Source organism: Lathyrus oleraceus, chromosome 2 (genome assembly GCF_024323335.1).
Source record: "Lathyrus oleraceus cultivar Zhongwan6 chromosome 2, CAAS_Psat_ZW6_1.0, whole genome shotgun sequence".
Taxonomy (NCBI): domain Eukaryota; kingdom Viridiplantae; phylum Streptophyta; class Magnoliopsida; order Fabales; family Fabaceae; genus Lathyrus; species Lathyrus oleraceus.
Window position 1 is genome coordinate 235,834,928 of NC_066580.1, and position 18,790 is coordinate 235,853,717.

The window sequence follows — 18,790 nt, forward strand, 5'->3', positions numbered from 1 at the left end:
TTGATTCATAATTTTGAATTGGGATGCTATGATAGTTTTTATATGATGATTATATGATGAATTTCGTGTCCTTTATGTGCGTGTATTTTTCTATTTTTATGATTGAACATATATCCACCATTGTTGCAATTTCGAAGGTTTTAGGCATAATCTTAAAATTGTGATTAAATGATTTAATTGTGTTAAAACTGTAAATTAACTTTAGATAATTAGAGTATTGTATGAGTTATAATTTTCTGAGCGTTTGACTTTTTACGGAATCGAAATCGGAGATCCGGAAGGCCTCAAACGATGAAAAACGCAGAAAATTGGCATCCTGTCCGTCACAATCGCGCTCAGCGCATGAGCCTTTTTTTATGTTTTTCTGTCGTAATCGTTTTGACCATAACTTTTGATCCGTAAGTACAAATTGAGTTCCATTTAAAGTGTTGGATATATGAAAAAGAGGTCTATAACTTTATTTCAGGGATAAAATAATTTTGGTGATTATTTCATGGACTTTTTTGGGGTTGAAGAAGATGAAAATTGTGTTTAAAATTTTAGAAAACAACAACTTTTTAGTAATACCTTCATGCACGGTTTTGATCATAACTTTCAACTCGTGAATCATTTTGGGTTGGGGTTTGAAGCATTAGAAAGCTGACTCTCAGAGATATAACGTGATGGTGATAAGTGAATTGTTTAAGTATTATTCATATGCCTACTGTGTTGGTGAATTTTTGTTCATACGTTCGGTTAATGAATTGTTGACATATCCCGACGATTTTGGTCATAACTTTTATTCCGTAAGTCCGATTTTGATGTCGTCGGAAGTATTAGAAAGCTAATGCTCATACCTATAATATGGTAGTGATTGTAGATATGTTTTAATAATATTAACATTCCTAGTATGTTAATAAATGTATTGGTTTATACGTTTGGTTTATGAATCGTTGCATTGTTGTAATATCATGGTGTGATAATTATGTTGTTATGTCGATGATGTTAAGATGTTGAAAAATTGCTTCTGTTTGTTGATGTTATTCACGTGGTAACATGAATTGGTTGTTTCATGATGAATGGTGTGATGCATAAATGATGAGATGTGCGTGGGGATCCTTTAGGTGAACCTTGTTCTGTTGATGCATGTTATTTGAGAGTCATGCATCTTGGTGTACGTGCTTCGGTCCAATTTTGGTGAGCCTCGATTCTATGGTGATGGATCAGGTGCGGGTAGCTAATTCTTATTATGAGGGATTAGTGAAGCGTTACCTATGTTGATGGTAACAAGTTTTGGTGAGCCTCGATCCCATTGTGATGGATCGAGTGCGAGTAGTTAATTCCTATTATGGGGGATTAGTTAAGCGTTATCTATGGTGATGGTAGCGGTTTTGGTGTGCTCCGGTTCTAAGAGGGAATCGATCCTATGATGGGGATCATGGAGTGAGATGAACCTGAGTGTTCATATTTGGTACCACATGCGTGTCGAGTCGGTGTTGAGTACATTGCATAAGTGTTGCATTTGTATTGGTTGTTATTGATGTGTTGTTGGATGAGATGTTGTGGCATATGTTGTTAATGATAATTGAGATATGGTTTTGTATGATGTTGATGATAATTGAGATGTTGTCGTGTATGATGTTGATTGTGATTTGGATGTAAGAATGTGATATATTGTTGTGCATGATTGTGTAGATGTTGTACTCTATTCTTCATTTTATATCGTTATTATTGAAATGAATTCTCACCCCTTTTGTTTGAATGTTGCCTTTACATGGGCATCATGCAAATACTCAAGAGTAGTATTGCTGAAGTAAGTTGAATGTAGCTCTTGGATTACTTCTTTATTTTGTCGCTTTTACTAGTGGTACCTTGCTCTGATCATGTAACACCGAGTTGGGTTAAACGATTATTTTATTCCTTATGTCTGATTGTGTTGAAGTCATAAGACTAGTTTTGTCGTTGAGAATTCTTAAGATATTGAGTTGATTGATTACAACTCTCTTATTTTGTTATTACAATTGAAGTTGAGACTAGATGTTATTGCTTGCTTTATCTTCCATAATTGTGATGATAATTCCGCTGCGATGATACTTTAAAATGAAAGTGAACATGAGGTGACACATTATGAATGTCTTATTATATGAATATATAATACCAATTAGACGAGATGGATGTCGTGTAAACATCCTAGGTATGATTCAGATAAGTGGGATGCCGTGTAAATATCCTTATTGCAAATGTGTGTATTGAAATATAATGTTGAAACTCGTGTTATAGAGCAGGTCGTGTGTGTTACAAAGGTGTGACACCCTACGTGGTTTTATTTTATATTTAATTTATGCGATAAATTATGTGCGGAGTTTAGGGTGTTACATAACTGGTTACTCAACTGTTTTGAAATAATTATAAGTAAATAAACTATTATGCAACTAAACCAACATATTGTTGTTTCATTTCATTATCAAGTCAAGTTACACAATGTTACAAATATGAACACAACTGAACCAACATATTGGACCTATAAACTTAAACCAACAATGTTACAAAAAGGAACATAATTGAACCAACATATCCTAAACATGTTACAACACATAACCTAAACATATTAAGCCTATCCTATTTCATTATTGTTGAAATAACATGTGCAATTAACCCAACAATGGTAATCATTTAATTGAGCTTCAAATACCTCTTCAATAATTTCATCTTCATTTCTTCATCTTTCCTGATATAATGTTTCACCTTCTACTTCTCATATTCAAATTCTGCAGTAATGACGAAATAACTTCCTTTGTCCTCAGGTTCATTTCTCCATCCAACCAAACAAAATGGCTACACTTTTTGTACCCTTGCATTTGGAGAAAATAAATGAAGTAGAATAAAGTTGCTTAGGATGCAATATAACCAAAAATAGCATAAAGAAAATCACACCTTATACATTCCACAACCATATAAACGACATTCTGGGTTTGCATCAATCTATGTTGTCATCAATAGAGCATCAATACCACAATGGCAATCATACATCAATGAACGATTTATGTAGCTACTTTTTAAAACTGATTTCTCAGACATTTTAAGGGAGGAAGACAAATTTGGGAACAAAACAAAGAAGGAGGATTGAAGATGTGAGAAATAAAATCGAGTTTGAAAAATGGCAAGAAGAAAAAGACAACTAAGACAAGCAGTGAAGCAATGAAGTTGGTTTTTCTTCCATTAATAAAGACAATAATAATAATTCGTTTAAAATCATTATTTCAATTAAAATTGTTTTTTAATACTAATATTAATTACTGTGAATTAAAATATTCAATTAAAACTGACGTAGATGCACAACACATGTGCCACATCATTAATAAGTCTGTCAAATGGAGGGAAGTAAATTTTAGGAACAAAAAAGCTGATTTTTAAAATGGAGGACTAATTTTAAAAAACTTAAAAATAGGGAGACCAAAAATGCATTTAGCCTAACATATACTAATTTATATAAATAATATTTATTTTCCAAAAGAAAAACAGAATTGTGAATGAACCTTATGAATGAATTATAGTTCTATTACATTATGTTCCTTAAACAAAATGAAGATATTATAAGGTAAAATGTAAGTAACTGAAAGTTCTCAACATAACATGCTCTTATTTTTCATTTGATACTCATTTAATATTTTATATCTGTATAAATGAATAAAAACTGTCATCAAATAAATACAAAATTAAATGTGATGATATTTTCACTTGCTTAACAGAGATAACATTAGCCAAACCAAAGAGCAACACTCATTTAGTTGCATATATCCATCTATATGCAACAAAATGAGTGTGTATTTATGTACACTACTTTAGTGATAATGTGAATGAGTGTGTATCTATCTATATGCAACAAAATGAAAACAAAACCACTTTACTGATAATTCAACAAAAGTGTTCCTCTACAGTCGAGATTCCAAACATTCACACATTTGGGATATCAATGATCAAGGGAATCCATTTTTTTCACTTCATTGACCATACATCAACAGTAGATAAACAAAATCATGTTCTTGTTTGCACATTGTAAAACAAAGGTTTTGCATGAACTAATTAAAAAATAGGATCAGTAGTTGTCTGGATTAAATAAGTTCATTCAATTTTTACACATGTATAATGACATATTTATATGATATCGAATCACATATCACAAAATAAATAGGATTAACCTGAATAGAATAATTATATCAACAAATTGAAGTTATACAATCACCTCACTAATCATATAATTTGACACAGAAAACTGAAGTTCAACAATATCAGGTGAGAAAACAGAAGAACAATAGGGTACCTGCAACATAATTCCACTAAAAGCCTGCAACTTGAATATGTGGCAAGGAACTGCAATGCACATCTGCACTCAGACGTGATAAAAATCTTAAGAACAGTAAAATGCAATAAAAATACAATCACTACCAATGTGAAAACAAACATAAATGTGATATCATAATAATCTTTTGAACATAAGGTAGAAACATAACAACTATCTATTACATTAGAAATGAGTAAGAAAAATTATTTTAAAAATTATTGAAGTCTCTAAACTCAAATCCAATATTTCTACATGAATATTGATCAGTTTTAAATGTACATCACAACAGGAATGATGCAGTAACAATGATCAAAGAAGAACCAACAAAAATAGATGAAATGAAAGCCAGGAAAAATGAAACCAAACAAAATAACTTGGACTATGAAACCCACAACATAAAATCGGAAGCATAAGATAGTATATAACAATATAAATGCAGCAAGCACCAATGGTAAAAGAAGAATAAAAAAAATGAAATGAAAGCTAGGAATCATGAATCCAAACAAAATAAGTTGGTTTGTGAAATCCACAACATGAAATCGGAAGCTTCAAAATCGTGAATAATTATGTGAGAAAGTGAAGATGTCGTACGTGTCGAAGATACACAGTATTCCAAAAGCAACAAAGTTTTTGTTTTCTCTCCCTTATTAGACAAAACGAAAGCAAAACGAATGCAGTTGATTAATACAAAGTGCGCCATAAAAATGTCAGCAAAGCCCTAATCGTGGATTTGCATAAATTCAAATTATATCGAATTTACACAACTGAACACTAACCCATAACAGTGGCAATAATAATTAATTTTGTCAAAGGATTTGGAGGTAATAGGCTAAAAGGTTACATGTTGAACGTAAATTTAACTCAATATGATTATTAAAGTTAAATTGAATAATTAATAAGATTAAAATTGAATTGAATAATTAATGCATTATATTTAAAATGAAAATGACAATTAGAGACTTGAAAGTAAGTGTCAAATAAGGTTCAATGAGGATTAAAACGTAAGATAAGTGGTAATCAAATTTTTTATTATTATAGTAGATAATTACTGATTTTTGTAATTAAAAATTCAAGATGACATTAGATTTTTGTTTTGGGTACAATGATCACATTAATTCTTTATAACATATAATTAATGTTATCTATAATTTTATTTTAGAAACTAGTTAATTTGTTTATTTTATGAATCAAACAAACCATTTTTTTTACAATTTTATGAACTAGTATGTTATGAATTTTATCTCCCTAAATAAATAAAAATTATTACAATAAACTTGCTTGAAAGTTAGACCATAACCATCGCATTAAATTTTAAAGTGTGAGTTGAGTCTAAAAGTCCACTGATTTTGCCTATATATTTTCCTTAGTAGTAGATCAATGAATGATGTCACAATCACATGAAGGCTACATTCCTCCTTCCACAGATGGCCGATGCCTTACGTTTCTACCTATCTTCTTGACCATAGCCAATAAATAAGAAACAAAGTATCGCTTGTATTCACAAACAACAATGGCTACAATGTCCTGGGTTCTTACTTTACTAAGCCTCAGCTGCCTGCTAGGATTCAATGCCCAAGCACCAGCAACTGCACCATCAAGGTCGCTACCTACAACCCCAACAGCAACACCATTTGTCATTACACAACCACCTACTGTGGTGGCATCTCCCTCCATCTCAACCCAACCACCTGCAAATGTAGCACCCAAATCTGCTCCAGTGACATCACCAGCTCCAAAGGTTTCACCACCATCAAGTCCAATAGTCTCTCCACTCCAACCACCAAACACTTCCCCTGTCTCAACTCCCACGTTGCCACCACCACCAAATATATCGCCAGCGCCAGTTCAAACAACACCTGCCCCCGCACCAGTAAAGGCAACACCAACGCCAGCACCTGCACCCACAAAGCAAGCCCCAGCTCCTACACCGATTACGTCACCACCATTACCTGCAATAAACGCCCCTGGACCAGCACCCGAGTCCCCCAAGCACAAGAAAGGAAGACACAAACACAAGCACAGGAGACATCATGCACCAGGGCCAGCACCAACAATTATTCACAAGAGTCCCCCTGCACCACCAACTGATACTAAACCAGATGACGACACAGCACCGGCACCAGCACCTAGTCTTAATTTGGTAATATCTCAAACCATTATAATATCAAATTACAATTATATAATTATATAAACCGGTGATATAGCTAGTTAGATTAAATATAAGCCATATCTTTTACCAACACACATCATCAACATCACATTGTTCTGATCACATCCTATGTTTTTTACTTCACAGAATGGCACACCATCAAACCATCATCAAGGGAGAAATATATGGGCAACAGCTGGATTTGCTATCACTGTTTTTCTAGCGGTAACTGTCTACAGCAGCTAGCAGGTGCATTGTACTCTATGGATTCATTCTAAGCAGTTACTTGGTTTGCGGAATTTAAAACCATTTAAGGTGTAGAGATCTGAATAATGAGTGTCAATACTTATTATTCTTTCTTTTTATGTCACGATCTTTGCTCGGGGACATTAATGAATATGAATTTTTTAATTATCAAAATAATCAGAAAATGTCAAATAAAAATGTCTAGTTATGAACCACACATCAAATTTGATCAACTTCTGAGTCTGTGTCCATTTTCTCCCGAAAATCATACTCCGTGATCAGTCCAAGATTGTCAACTAATTTGTGATGCCGTTGACAGCCTGCACACTAATAAGAGGAGTTTCTAATTACTTACAATAGAATAAGTGATATGATAACAGCAATTCTGCATATATGTTTTTAATGAACAATGGAATGAATAAGGTATCTAAAAAGCACTTAGCAAAAAAAAAATATAAAACAAAACTATTGAACTGGCTGCAATATAAACGACACAAATACACTTTCATACTTAATCCAAAAATTCAGTCATTCCCTGCATTATTGAACTTCACGAGAAAATGAGAAGATAAAATGAAAATTATTGAATAGAAAACTGTTAGTAATATATTAAGTACAACAGCAACAGCAATGTTATATCTAGCCAGTTAAAGTAAATGATGGAAATTTCGCTTTTAATGCGGTCCGCCCCTACCTAACTGTGGCATTTGGGATCACTTAATTGCAGCCTCTAACACTTTCAACGTGTTGGGTGTGACTGGGTGGATTTAATCCCACTTTACTGATAGATATGGCTTGTGTAGTGTTTATAAAGTTTGGGCAATCTTCGCTTTACAAGCCGGTTTTGTAAGATTGAGTTAGACCCAACCCAAATTTTAAGATGGAGCTCATGATCTTGGGGAATCTTGCTTCCACTTAAAACCTAGGCGTTGTTATAGCGGTTTATTTTGTTTTTCCGCCTTCATTGCAGTTTCATTTGTCTGTCCGCCTACATTGTGGTTCCTTTTTGTTTGTTGCGCTGCTCGCCTTCATTGTGGCATCTTTGAGATCCAAAACACTATTCAGCAAAAAACATTGTTCATACTGGACACACTATTTATTCCAATGACACTGCTCACATGTCAATACAATTTATCCGTTTTCTTTTTGGCAAAAAAAAAAACAGAAGCTTGGGATTCTCCTTACTATTGTTTGCTGGTCCTATTTTATTTTACTGAATAAGATAGAGTAGCATGACATCAATCAATATATCAGAGGGATTAATGGTTCAACTCAAGATGAAGTAGAAAGATTGAGATCACTCCTTAGTAAATTAGAGAAACCAACATGCATTTTCACATCCCATTGGTAAGTCTCTATTTTATTTTTTTTAAATTTAATGCTTCGGATAAACTCTACATCCGATATTGGGTACTTGATTTTGGAGCCACAAACAATGACACCCTTACCCACACACTTTTCCATTTATTCACCTTGTCCTAACAAAAAAAAAGATATTCACAACATATGGTACCCTTATAACTATAACAAGTCAAGGAGATGTCCAAACAAGCTCGTCAATAATCCTGCGAAATGTTCTTCATCTTCCAAAATTGCCCACTAGCTTAATTTTCTAACAAAAACTCACAAAAAGACCTATCATGTAATGTTTTTTTTAAGAATGTTTGTATTTTCTAGGACAAGAATTCAGGTAGGAGGATTGAAAATGCAAGAGAATGGAATGAAGTTTATTACTTGGAAAATGCAAGAGAATGGATTTTACTTCTGATGTAAGTAGACTCCACAACAACTCCATTTGAGGTTACTTACAACAGAGTAGAATCCCCTAGATCAGAAATTTGGTACGATGTGAAAAATAGGGAGAAGAAATTGTTTGATTATGCTTGAGTAAGTAAAGCACTCAACAACAAGAATATTCATGAGTCAAAACATAGACAAAACATAGACAAAACATAGACATTGAGTTCAACATAGACGTTGATGAGAGGAATGAAGAAGTAGTGTATACCTGAACAAAAATGGCACCCCTTTCATAAGCTAATCGGTTTACAAGCCTCTTGGTTCTTTCACCGCACAAGTCACATGTAAATTGTACGAGCAAACTTCTTCTAGGAAGACTCAAGTCAATAGTAGCATCCTGCATATGTCAAGCATAATAGTTTAGTGAGATCATAAATGTAAGGACATTTAGTTTTATTGCATTCTAAAATATAGCATCCATTTGCAGTTGGTGTAAATGTATGATTAGGTATAGATTACTGAAATTGTCCAAATAATCAGAAAAAACAGGAAACCCTAAAGCAAAAGAGAAAGAAAGAGATTAACCTGTTCAGAATTGTGTGATTCTTCGGGTGGAGGGGCGGTTACAGAATCATCATCAGCGAGCAGTCCATGTACTCGGGTGGGAAGCCTTTGAGGTATGAGTGCGGCAACACAGAATCTTGACCTGAACCAAGGACGTTTTGGTTGCTCATTGCTGTTACTAGTAATGAAACGGAGGGACGGATTACTGTTACTAGAAATGAAACCAGGGTTAAAACGGAGGGACAGATTAGGTTGGTGGCGATTTGAGGAAGAGAAACAACTCAAAACTGTTGCAAAATTGTACACAGCCATCGACGACTCAATCATTTGCCTTTCACACTCCTCTATCAATTTACCCAAACAAAACCTTTTTCAATTGAAAAGGAAATTTTAAAACTCATATTATTCTTTTCTTTTTTGAAATTAAAAGTAATGAATTGTCGCTCAAAATTAATTTTATACTATTATTCAATAGAATTATAATATTATATTATATTATATAGAAGTATTTTAAAATTAAACGTGTGACTTAGAGGGATACACGTTCTTGATTGATTGACAATGTAAAAATATTTTATATTCTGAATGCATATTCTTTTTTCTCTTCTTTTTTAATAAATATTATCAATTTTTTCTCACAAATCTTAACTCAGCTCGTAACAATGTCAATATATATTTTTTAAATAGTCTAGTGGTTGAAATTCACTTTATTAACATCAATTTGATTCAATGGTAAATAGACTATAGACTATGTCCATCCCAAACCTCTTACATAAATAGTCCCCAAACAATTCAAACACACCCACAAAGTTGTCTCTGAACCATTAGCTGAGGTATCAATAACCATACTCTCAACCATAACAGACAATTTCAAACCCAACCTCTCAACACAATCAAGCGAAACAAAAGAATACGATGCACACGTGTCAATAATAATAATAAATGAAATACCATTAATAAAACACGTATCTCGATTCAATCTGTATGAGCTAGTAGTTGTCACGACACTATAAAATAAAGAGTCACCACCGAACTTTATTTATTTCAAAGAAAGAAAAATATCGATAAAACCCTTAAAAGAAAAGAAAATGATCGTTACAACCAAATTCGAGTTCAGAAGTCGGTTATGCAAGGGAAATGTATTAGCACCCCTTATATCAGTTGTACTCAACAGGAACCATTTTGATTGTTTTGCGTGGATGAGTGTTATTATCTAAAAGTTACTTGCGATTTATTTTAATTAAGGAGAAAAATAAGTTTTTAATTAATGCGCTCAGAAATATTTCGAAATCATGTGCCTATGTATTCTTATAGTGTAATGAGAAAATTAGAGCTCCGTAGTTCGTGGGGCAGAAAATACGTGTTTGTTAGTTGTTTTTACTGAACGATGTTAATGTTCACGTTCTAGCAGTTAAACGTTGCTTGTATACTCGTGCGTGTGAGGTTTAAGTGTTGTTTATATTGTGGTAGAACATAAGTAACATGTTCTTTATGAAAAGTTTTTGAATGCCCTACGGCGAGAAAATGAAATTTGATTGGTTGTGATTGGTTTTAAGTCTGAAGACGAATATTCAGACAAGAAGCTCTACAACAATGCTTGAACATTTGAGGAGAGAGAGTCTACATCCTGCTCATTTTTTTCCTTTAATTATGAAAATTGTCTTGATTTGAATTGCACTAAAGTCTATGAATGAAGGTGAACACTTTGAACAACTGGGTCATTCTTCATGTATCTAAAGATGTTCAGAATAAGGATAAAAATACACTCTCTTATTTTTTTTCATTTGCTAAAGGCTTGTGAAGCACAATTTAAATCGTGTTTTTTAGAGTATTTTGAAGATGAGGAACCAAAGCCTTATTTATTACGAAAATAACTTTAATCTTATCATGTTATAAAGGAAAGAATGAAATATTGTAAAGAATTAGATAAAATACCAAGATAATTGCACTTTCTTTCATGCAACACCAAAAGGGTTTAAATCCTAATATTTCATCTAAAGATAACCCCTAGATTCAAAAGCTACTTAATTTTTCGTTTTAGACAACTAAGCTCATGGGGTTCATGTTCAATTAGTTAATCAATTAACTAATCAAGGAAGGGAGGTATTATCCAAGTTATCTAAGCATTATCCAAGCATTTTCAATTCATAAGTTAATCAAGTCATGAGTAAAAAAATACATAATATATAACCATGATCAAATTGGACTAAAATCAACAATAACGAAAATGATTAAAAAATCTAAATTAAAATTATATTCAAAATTAAAAGGTATCTAAACAATGATCTCATAATTGAATGATTTCTAACCAAAAACATAATCTTAAAATATAAGACTAAATTTCAATTATTACTATCTCCAAGATTAATTCCTAAAAATCCTAGAAAAAATGTTTAATCAAGCTAAATGAAATTAGCTAACAAAGTCAATCGATTAATACAAATTTTAACTAATTAAGCAATTAGTATCAAAAGAATTAGTTTTGCTAAGAAGATGCAATTAATGTGTTAAATAAATATTTAACCTCTAACCTCCTTTTTATATATTAAGAATTATAAAAGATTTTTTACTTAAGCTAGTAACCAATCAAGTGTTAACATGTAGATAATTTAAAAAATTTAAAAAATAAATAAATAACATGATTATAACAAAAAGAAGTGAAACACAATTTCACTGAAGCATGAGCAGAAAGAGGGGTTTTGCAGCCCGCGTTCATAAGTGGAAAAAAAAACAGAAACACGATTCTCCAAAGAATCACTTTTCCTTAAACACGGTTCTTGCTCAAATCTCAGACACGAAAACTCAGACACGGTTCTGCGCGACAATAGCACCAAGTCAATTTGCGATTCAGAATGGTTTTGCATTTTGGATTCATGGTTACAAGCTCTATGGTTTAGAATTGACATTTGGATTTAGAGTTCAATTTGTTTCTAATCGGTTCAGTTTTAAGATAAAGAACAATTGACAGAACATAGAGCAAAACCAGAGTTTTGGAATGCTTTAGATAACTTCAGGTAGTTACCTCTTCCATTTGTTGTAACTTGCTTATTCTTCTTCTTTCTGCTTATTCTTTGGTTGAATTTTGTGTGGAGTTTTGTTGTGTGAATTGTTGTTGATGTAGAATAGGAGTGATGTGAGATTAAGCAGTGAGGTTAGAGGTTGAGCTCAACTCATTCAGAGCTTCAATGGAAACTCTGATGAGTTATGATAGAGTAATTTGAGAGTGATGGTTAGAGGAATTTTTGTAGAGTAATTGTAGGGTGAGGGTTGTTGATTCTGAAGAGTGAAAAGTGATGGTTTTTATAGGTGAAGGTGAATGAGTTTTTGAGGGAAAATTTGTTAATTGGTTAGGGTTGGATGAATGGTGTCCATTGGATTGTGATTTATGGCTAGAACTTTTCAATGATGGAAAATGGTTGATGGAAAATTGAGTGGAAATTTGTGTTTTTTGAGTGAGAGTTGGTTAGCTTTTGTGTTTGTTTGAGACTTAACCGTTTCGGGCAGGTTGTTAGAAGTGCGGTAAATTAGGGAAGATTAGTTATGTTGGTTTCACTTGGATTGAATTTAGGGTGAATTTGATTTTGAATTTCAATGAGTTTAGATTTGGTCTTTTGTGTGCAGTTGTTAATTTGAAGAGGTTCTCCAATGTCATATTCACAAACGGGTTTAAAAGAGATTGATTTCGAAGGATATGTTTTGAAAATTATTTGTCTGCAAATTTCTCTTCAAGCCTTTGCATATGAGTTTTCAATTGGATTACTTTCGATTTAGCATCCAAATTTTTCTTCAACCTTTCTTTACTGATTTTATTGGTCTTTTCATATCATTTATTTGTTCCTTGCTGGTGGATAATAAATGTGTAGTCTTCTGGAGGTACGATTCCGAGTCCTTGGTTAAGAATGCCCACGAAGTTCGTCAATATATAACCATGACATAAGAGCATTTTGTTACCAACTTTGTTCATGTAAGGAGCACATTTGTCAAATTCACCATGTCTTTCAAGTGAAAAACTTCTTCTAGCTCAAGACTCCAGTCCACATGTGTGGGGGTTATGAGTATTATGTAGATACTTCTCGACTAATCGAAAATCTTCACTGTTATGAGGAAGTGGAGATATAGCACAATAGAGCTTCTTATAATTATCATCAATCGAGTCATCCCTGTTGGCATAAAATCCAACTAATCTTGAGGCTAATAATATGTGGATTTTCTCAAGAGGCATTACAGAGCTTCAAAACCCTTTTGTATATTACTTTTGCTGATTTTCTCAAGAGGCATTTCAGACATATTTATCTCAAACTCCCTCGTGGAAGCTCTGTATGTTTCCACATTAAAGAGGATCTTCATCAATTCTCTCACTTGAGGGGGTAATTTCCTGTCTACATTGTTTGTACTCCTTTTTTGTGAACTGTTTGTTAACTCCATAATCAATTTCCAAGGGGAAGAATCTTCCAGGTTGCTTTTGAATAGTTTTTTTTCTCAATGAAATCTAGCAGACTTGAGCTTCCTGATTATTTTGGAAAACTAATCATATTTCTTAATATGGTTAGCAGTTTAATCTAGTCTGATGTGATTTCCTGATACAAGTTTCTCTATGCGTAAAATGTCTCGTGTACAAAAGTGATGTCGGAGAAGCTGTTAAGGGAGTTTGCTCAAATTTCTCGAGTTAGCGGATTTTGCTCTTACTCTACTTGTTGTTCCATGCATAGGATTTCCTTGTACAAAGCCAACAAGTTCTTTGGTAAAATATCTATTTCCATTGGAAAACTTGTGATCCGTTATTCTATCAAAGAAGCCATTTCCCTCGTCTGCATTCGATGAGAATAAATCATACTTGAGGGACACGTCGACTCCTCCATTTTCAAGGCTCCCAAAGCTTCCTATTGAAACTCCTTTGCGAATAGTTTAGATTATGAGAAGACATAATATGAAGTCCTTAATCCAAAATCAACACTCAATTCCAACCAACCAGCTGGAGGAATCAACTATCAAGATTACTCTTCATAAAAATAGTTCTAGAATATTGCTTCCATGGTCTTCCAAGATAAGTCTTCACAAATTTCAAATAGGTTTCAAATCTGAATCATACACTTTCCCCCTTGAACCTTCTTCGGTTTTTGGAAATGAGTACTAATGTGACTTGGATCTCCATAATTGAAGCAAGTCAGACTATTACTCTTATAATAAATAATAAGATGTGCAGTCTTCCCCCGCTTGGAACATCTCTTCTTATAACTCCTGCATTCATTGACATGATGACTTGCAACCCCACACTTAAATCAATTGACAGAAGCGGAAGTCTCTTCCCCATTTGAACTTTTCTCATTTGCAACTCTCAGCTTCCCTTTGTCATTTGAAGCACTATACGGCTTCCCACGATACTGATTCTTCCCTTTCTTCTCACAAAGACTCTTATAGTGAGCAGAACGAGCTTTGTTGTCCTCGTCATATATCCTACACTTATTCATCGGTATAGGAAATCAACAAGTCTTCTGATAACCAATAACTTGCTTGATCTCATGACGCAGTCCACTTTCAAACTTGATACCCTTCGACCCCTCAGCAGCCACACCATTGTAGTGTGGACAAAATTTCACAAGCTATTTGAACTTAGCAGTATACTCAACAATGGTTATATTCTCCTGCTTAAGCTCGAGGAATTCGATCTCCTTCTTACTGTACACATCTTCTAGAAATTACTTCTCTAGGAAATGAACTCTAAACACAGCCCAAGTAATCTTAGTACCAACAACCTCCAGTCTCTGAGCACATTATCTCACCAGCCTTCGACCTCTTCTGACAACATGTGAGTACCAAACTGCACCTTTTTAACTTTAGTGCAAGCCATTACTCAAAAATCTTCTCAATCTCTCTGAGCCATGCATGTGCATCCTCTGGATCATATCTACCATTCAAAGTCAGCGGATTGTTTGTCTGAAATTTTCCCAATCTACAAAACTCATCACCAATCTGATTCTGCTGACCCTGCAATGCTTGAGCCACAGACTTCAAAGCATTAGCGATCGCTCGGTCTCTTCTTCCAGCCATTACTCTGCACACTAGTAAACAAACATCAGAAGAAACAACACATCGACAAAGTACACGCATATGTCGAATACTAGGGAACAAATAACATGTCAAAAACTTGGTCTGATGGACCGACCTTCTATGATACCACTATTGTAACACCCTAAACCCCAAAACTTATATAAAATGTATTACTCGATTATTTAAAGTGTCACTAACGATTGTGAGTGCAACTTCCGTTAGATGTATTACATGATGTTAAAACTAGGATACTTTAGTGTTAATGTATATTGGACGATATCCTCTGATTCTCTATATGCATCTTAGCATTATGAAGCATAAAATCATTTGGAAATAACTTGGAAAAGGTCTCATGCATAAAAAATGCATGAAAAATTATTTTGTTTGTGAAAACTTGTATCATGGGCTGACACATACGTCTACAGGTCGACCTATAGAAAAAACATTTATATTATAGGTCGACACTCATGTTGCATTATTAAAGCTTATATGTTCTAACTCATATTCCGCCACTTCAGGTCGTCACATAGGCAGCACATGACATTCACATGTCGACTCATGACCTTTTACAAGTCGGCATATGGGTCGAACTGGTCGGCACATGACTTTCATAGGTCGACCTATGCGACACAAATTTCCAAAATTTAACATTTTTTTTCAAATATTTTGCATTCCTTTTTGCCTTCAAACATGAATGCATATAAATACTTCATAAATGCATCATTGTCTAGTAAGGTTTCTAGTGAGTAAACACTATACAAAGTCGGTATTTTTTAAAGCCTTCTCATCATCTTCAATCTCTCTTTTATGCATACACACAATCAAACTACACATAATCATTTTTTGATTGGGTGCCGTCTAGATTAGGGTTGATGGCGTCCAATTAGGTTGTTTGTATCGTTGATATTGGGTTGAGAACTTTGAGGATTTCAAATCAGAAAACCAAGGCGGAGTTTTCCTTCAAGATCGTTAGGCTTTGAAGGTTTTGGACAAGATTATGCAATCGGGATTTGACTGAGTGAAGTCTTTGAAGAATGAGAGGTTATTGGGAAAAGAAGTAGCGTTGGACGGTGGATCGCATTCGCAAATCTTGGGTTTCAACTAGTGCGCATTTGGAATTAATTAGACCGATAGAGAGCTTTGAAAAACAAGGGGTTTCGTTCAAAGAAGTAGCGTGAGACAGTGAATTGAAATGACATTATTGGTTACTTGATCGAGTCTGATCAAGGGAAAGGAAGATGGTAGAATCAACATCAAGCCTACGGTTTGTAGGGTTAGATTGCTATATCTCTCTTTTATACATACTTTTTGCAAAGTAAGGTAATTTACACTATCTTAATTCTAGTTTGAGTTGAGGGAATACATACCCATAGCGAGGTCGATTGGGAAACAGCCTAAAAAAATCCTTGTGTACTTTCTTTCTCTCTTTCTCTCTCCCTCCCCCTCTCTCTCTCTCTCCCCCCCCTCTCTCTCTCTCTCTCTCTCTCTCTCCCCTCTCTCCCCCCCCCCTCTCTCTCTCTCTCTCTCTCTCTCTCTCTCTCTCTCCCTCTCTCTCCCCCCTCTCTCTCTCTCTCTCTCTCTCTCTCTCTCTCTCTCTCTCTCTCTCTCTCTCTCTCTCTCTCTCTCTCTCTCTCTCTCTCTCTCTCTCTATATATATATATATATATAATATATATATATATATAATATATATATATATATATATATATATATATATATATATATATATATATATATATATATATATATATCTATCTATGTATCTCTCTCTCTCTCTCTCTCTCTCTCTATCTATGTATCTATCTATCTATCTATTTATCTATCTATCTATCTATCTCTCTCTCTCTATCTATCTATCTATCTATCTATCTATCTATCTATCTATCTATCTCTCTCTCTCTCTCTCTCTCTCTATCTATCTATCTATCTATCTATGTATCTATGTATGTATCTACCTACCTACCTACCTACCTACCTACCTACTGAAGGAGAATTGCCATCCAAGGCGCAGCGGAATTTAAAAAATTCTCCATTTAGTGATCCTTACGAATGGGCATGATCAGTGATAGAATCGTTACCTCTTGTGGCGATTCAAACCTTTGGTGCAGATCTCTGATAATGATCAAAACCTTTGATAAAAATCCACAAGGCGATCACGAACGTTGAACGATGACAATGTCTCTACTCAGTCCACACGAACGGATTCCTTCAATCGCAGTGCTAGCTGTTATGAATGAAGGCTTTGAGTGAGAGAAAGAGGGAAACAAAATTCCAAGTCTCTACTTGAATTTCTGTCTGAGTGGATTGGAGTGACAATGCTTCTACCCAAGGGGTTCTATTTATAGAACCACTTGTGTGTGCTTCAAGCTAAAAAGCCCACTTAAGTGTATTTTGGTCCATATCTTATAATATGCCCAAAATCACTTAAGTATTTGGTACCTTACCATATTTCGTCTCCCACTTAAGTGCGCCGTACCTTACGGTGTTCCTTAGTTACTCTATCTCTCATCAATCTGTCCTTTGTGTGTGACCCTATAGGTTTTCGCGGCGTTGGCAATTATATTAAATCACGCATTTAACATAATAAACAGTGAGCGATATCTAGCAACACATCACTGCTACCCAAGTCACGAAAATGTCATGTGATCTGACAAAACCTCATGTGATAATAATTATGTGTATAATTACCCCTTTGCCCTTATGTCTATATTGAACACAAGGTATAGACCGTGTCACCCTTGTCCAGTTCAATATTGGGCCCATAGACATTTATCATGTTACGCAGGATTGGCAAATTCCATCTAGGACATTCATGTCCCTCAGCATGCTTCGTGGAGTACCCATCAACTATCTTTATGGTTATCCAGTTACGGACAACGTTGGATCAGCAATAAAGCACTCGACTCTACATCTAGGATCCATAGTGGTTTCAGGTCGAAGAGTGGTATACACTATTATCACCATGAGAATAACTTATGACACTTTGCATAACTTTCTATATATTATTCTCATAACGGGTCAATCCGGTATAAATATTACTCCTAATATTCATACCTATGTTTAAGACTTGATAACTCTTTATCCATGATCCATGAGATGTGATCACCAGTCTACAAATATAATAGTCTTAATGCTTTAATGTTATCCCACTTCACACTAAAGCTCGACTACGGATACTTTAAGAATAATGTCCTTATGTTTAATGTGTTCTCATGATTAAGTCACACTTAATACATTAAACGAACTATCTATTCCAGTGACTTTATTAATCAACCATAATAAAGAAAATGCCTTTAAATAATTCGATACAAGTACCAAAAGTATTGGCCTCTAGGGCTTACACCAACAATCTCCCACTAGCACTAGAGCCAATCAGGCATACCCCGTATGCCCATTGATCTAGTATGGCCATCATGCTTCTGCTGCGCAAGAGGCTTTGTCAGTGGGTCAGCAACATTGTCAAGTGTAGGTACTTTACATATTTTCGCACAACGCCTAAGTATGTGTTTGGATCGTTGGTGAGATCTAGGCTCCTTAGCTTGTGTGATAACACCATTGTTATCATAATAGAGACCAATGGGATCCATAATGCTAGGGACTATGCCAAGTTTATTGATCCAAACAGCTTCCTTTGCTGCACTTAAGGCAGCAATATACTCGGCCTCAGTTGTAGAATCAGCAACTACATCTTGCGTTGAACTTTTCAAGCTCACAGTGCCACC

At 34.4% G+C, this 18,790-nt stretch overlaps 2 protein-coding genes and 1 long non-coding RNA gene across 4 annotated transcripts; 1 reads left to right on the plus strand and 2 right to left on the minus strand.

The window, feature by feature from the left end:
* Positions 1-2,403: 2,403 nt before the first annotated feature.
* LOC127118999 (uncharacterized) lies at positions 2,404-5,165 on the minus strand. The gene is made up of 3 exons (XR_007802538.1): positions 4,913-5,165; positions 4,301-4,363; positions 2,404-2,830 (listed from the first exon to the last, which is right to left on the minus strand). It is a non-coding gene; the product is annotated as an uncharacterized LOC127118999 (long non-coding RNA).
* Positions 5,166-5,736: 571 nt separating this feature from the next.
* On the plus strand, positions 5,737-6,949 carry LOC127119000 (lysine-rich arabinogalactan protein 19). Its single transcript, XM_051049212.1, has 2 exons — positions 5,737-6,461; positions 6,618-6,949. Exons 1-2 carry the CDS (start codon positions 5,832-5,834, stop codon positions 6,714-6,716), a joined length of 729 nt encoding a protein of 242 aa, XP_050905169.1. The 5' UTR covers positions 5,737-5,831; the 3' UTR covers positions 6,717-6,949.
* Positions 6,804-9,416, minus strand: LOC127119001 (uncharacterized). 2 transcript variants are annotated; one of them, XM_051049214.1, is made up of 3 exons: positions 9,042-9,416; positions 8,725-8,853; positions 6,804-7,036 (listed from the first exon to the last, which is right to left on the minus strand). In XM_051049214.1, the coding sequence occupies exons 1-3, from the start codon at positions 9,345-9,347 to the stop codon at positions 7,013-7,015; spliced, it is 459 nt and encodes a 152-aa protein (XP_050905171.1). In that variant the 5' UTR covers positions 9,348-9,416; the 3' UTR covers positions 6,804-7,012. The 2 variants fall into 2 exon arrangements, with proteins under 2 accessions (XP_050905171.1, XP_050905170.1); XM_051049213.1 differs by having other exon boundaries at positions 6,804-7,043.
* Positions 9,417-18,790: the final 9,374 nt, after the last annotated feature.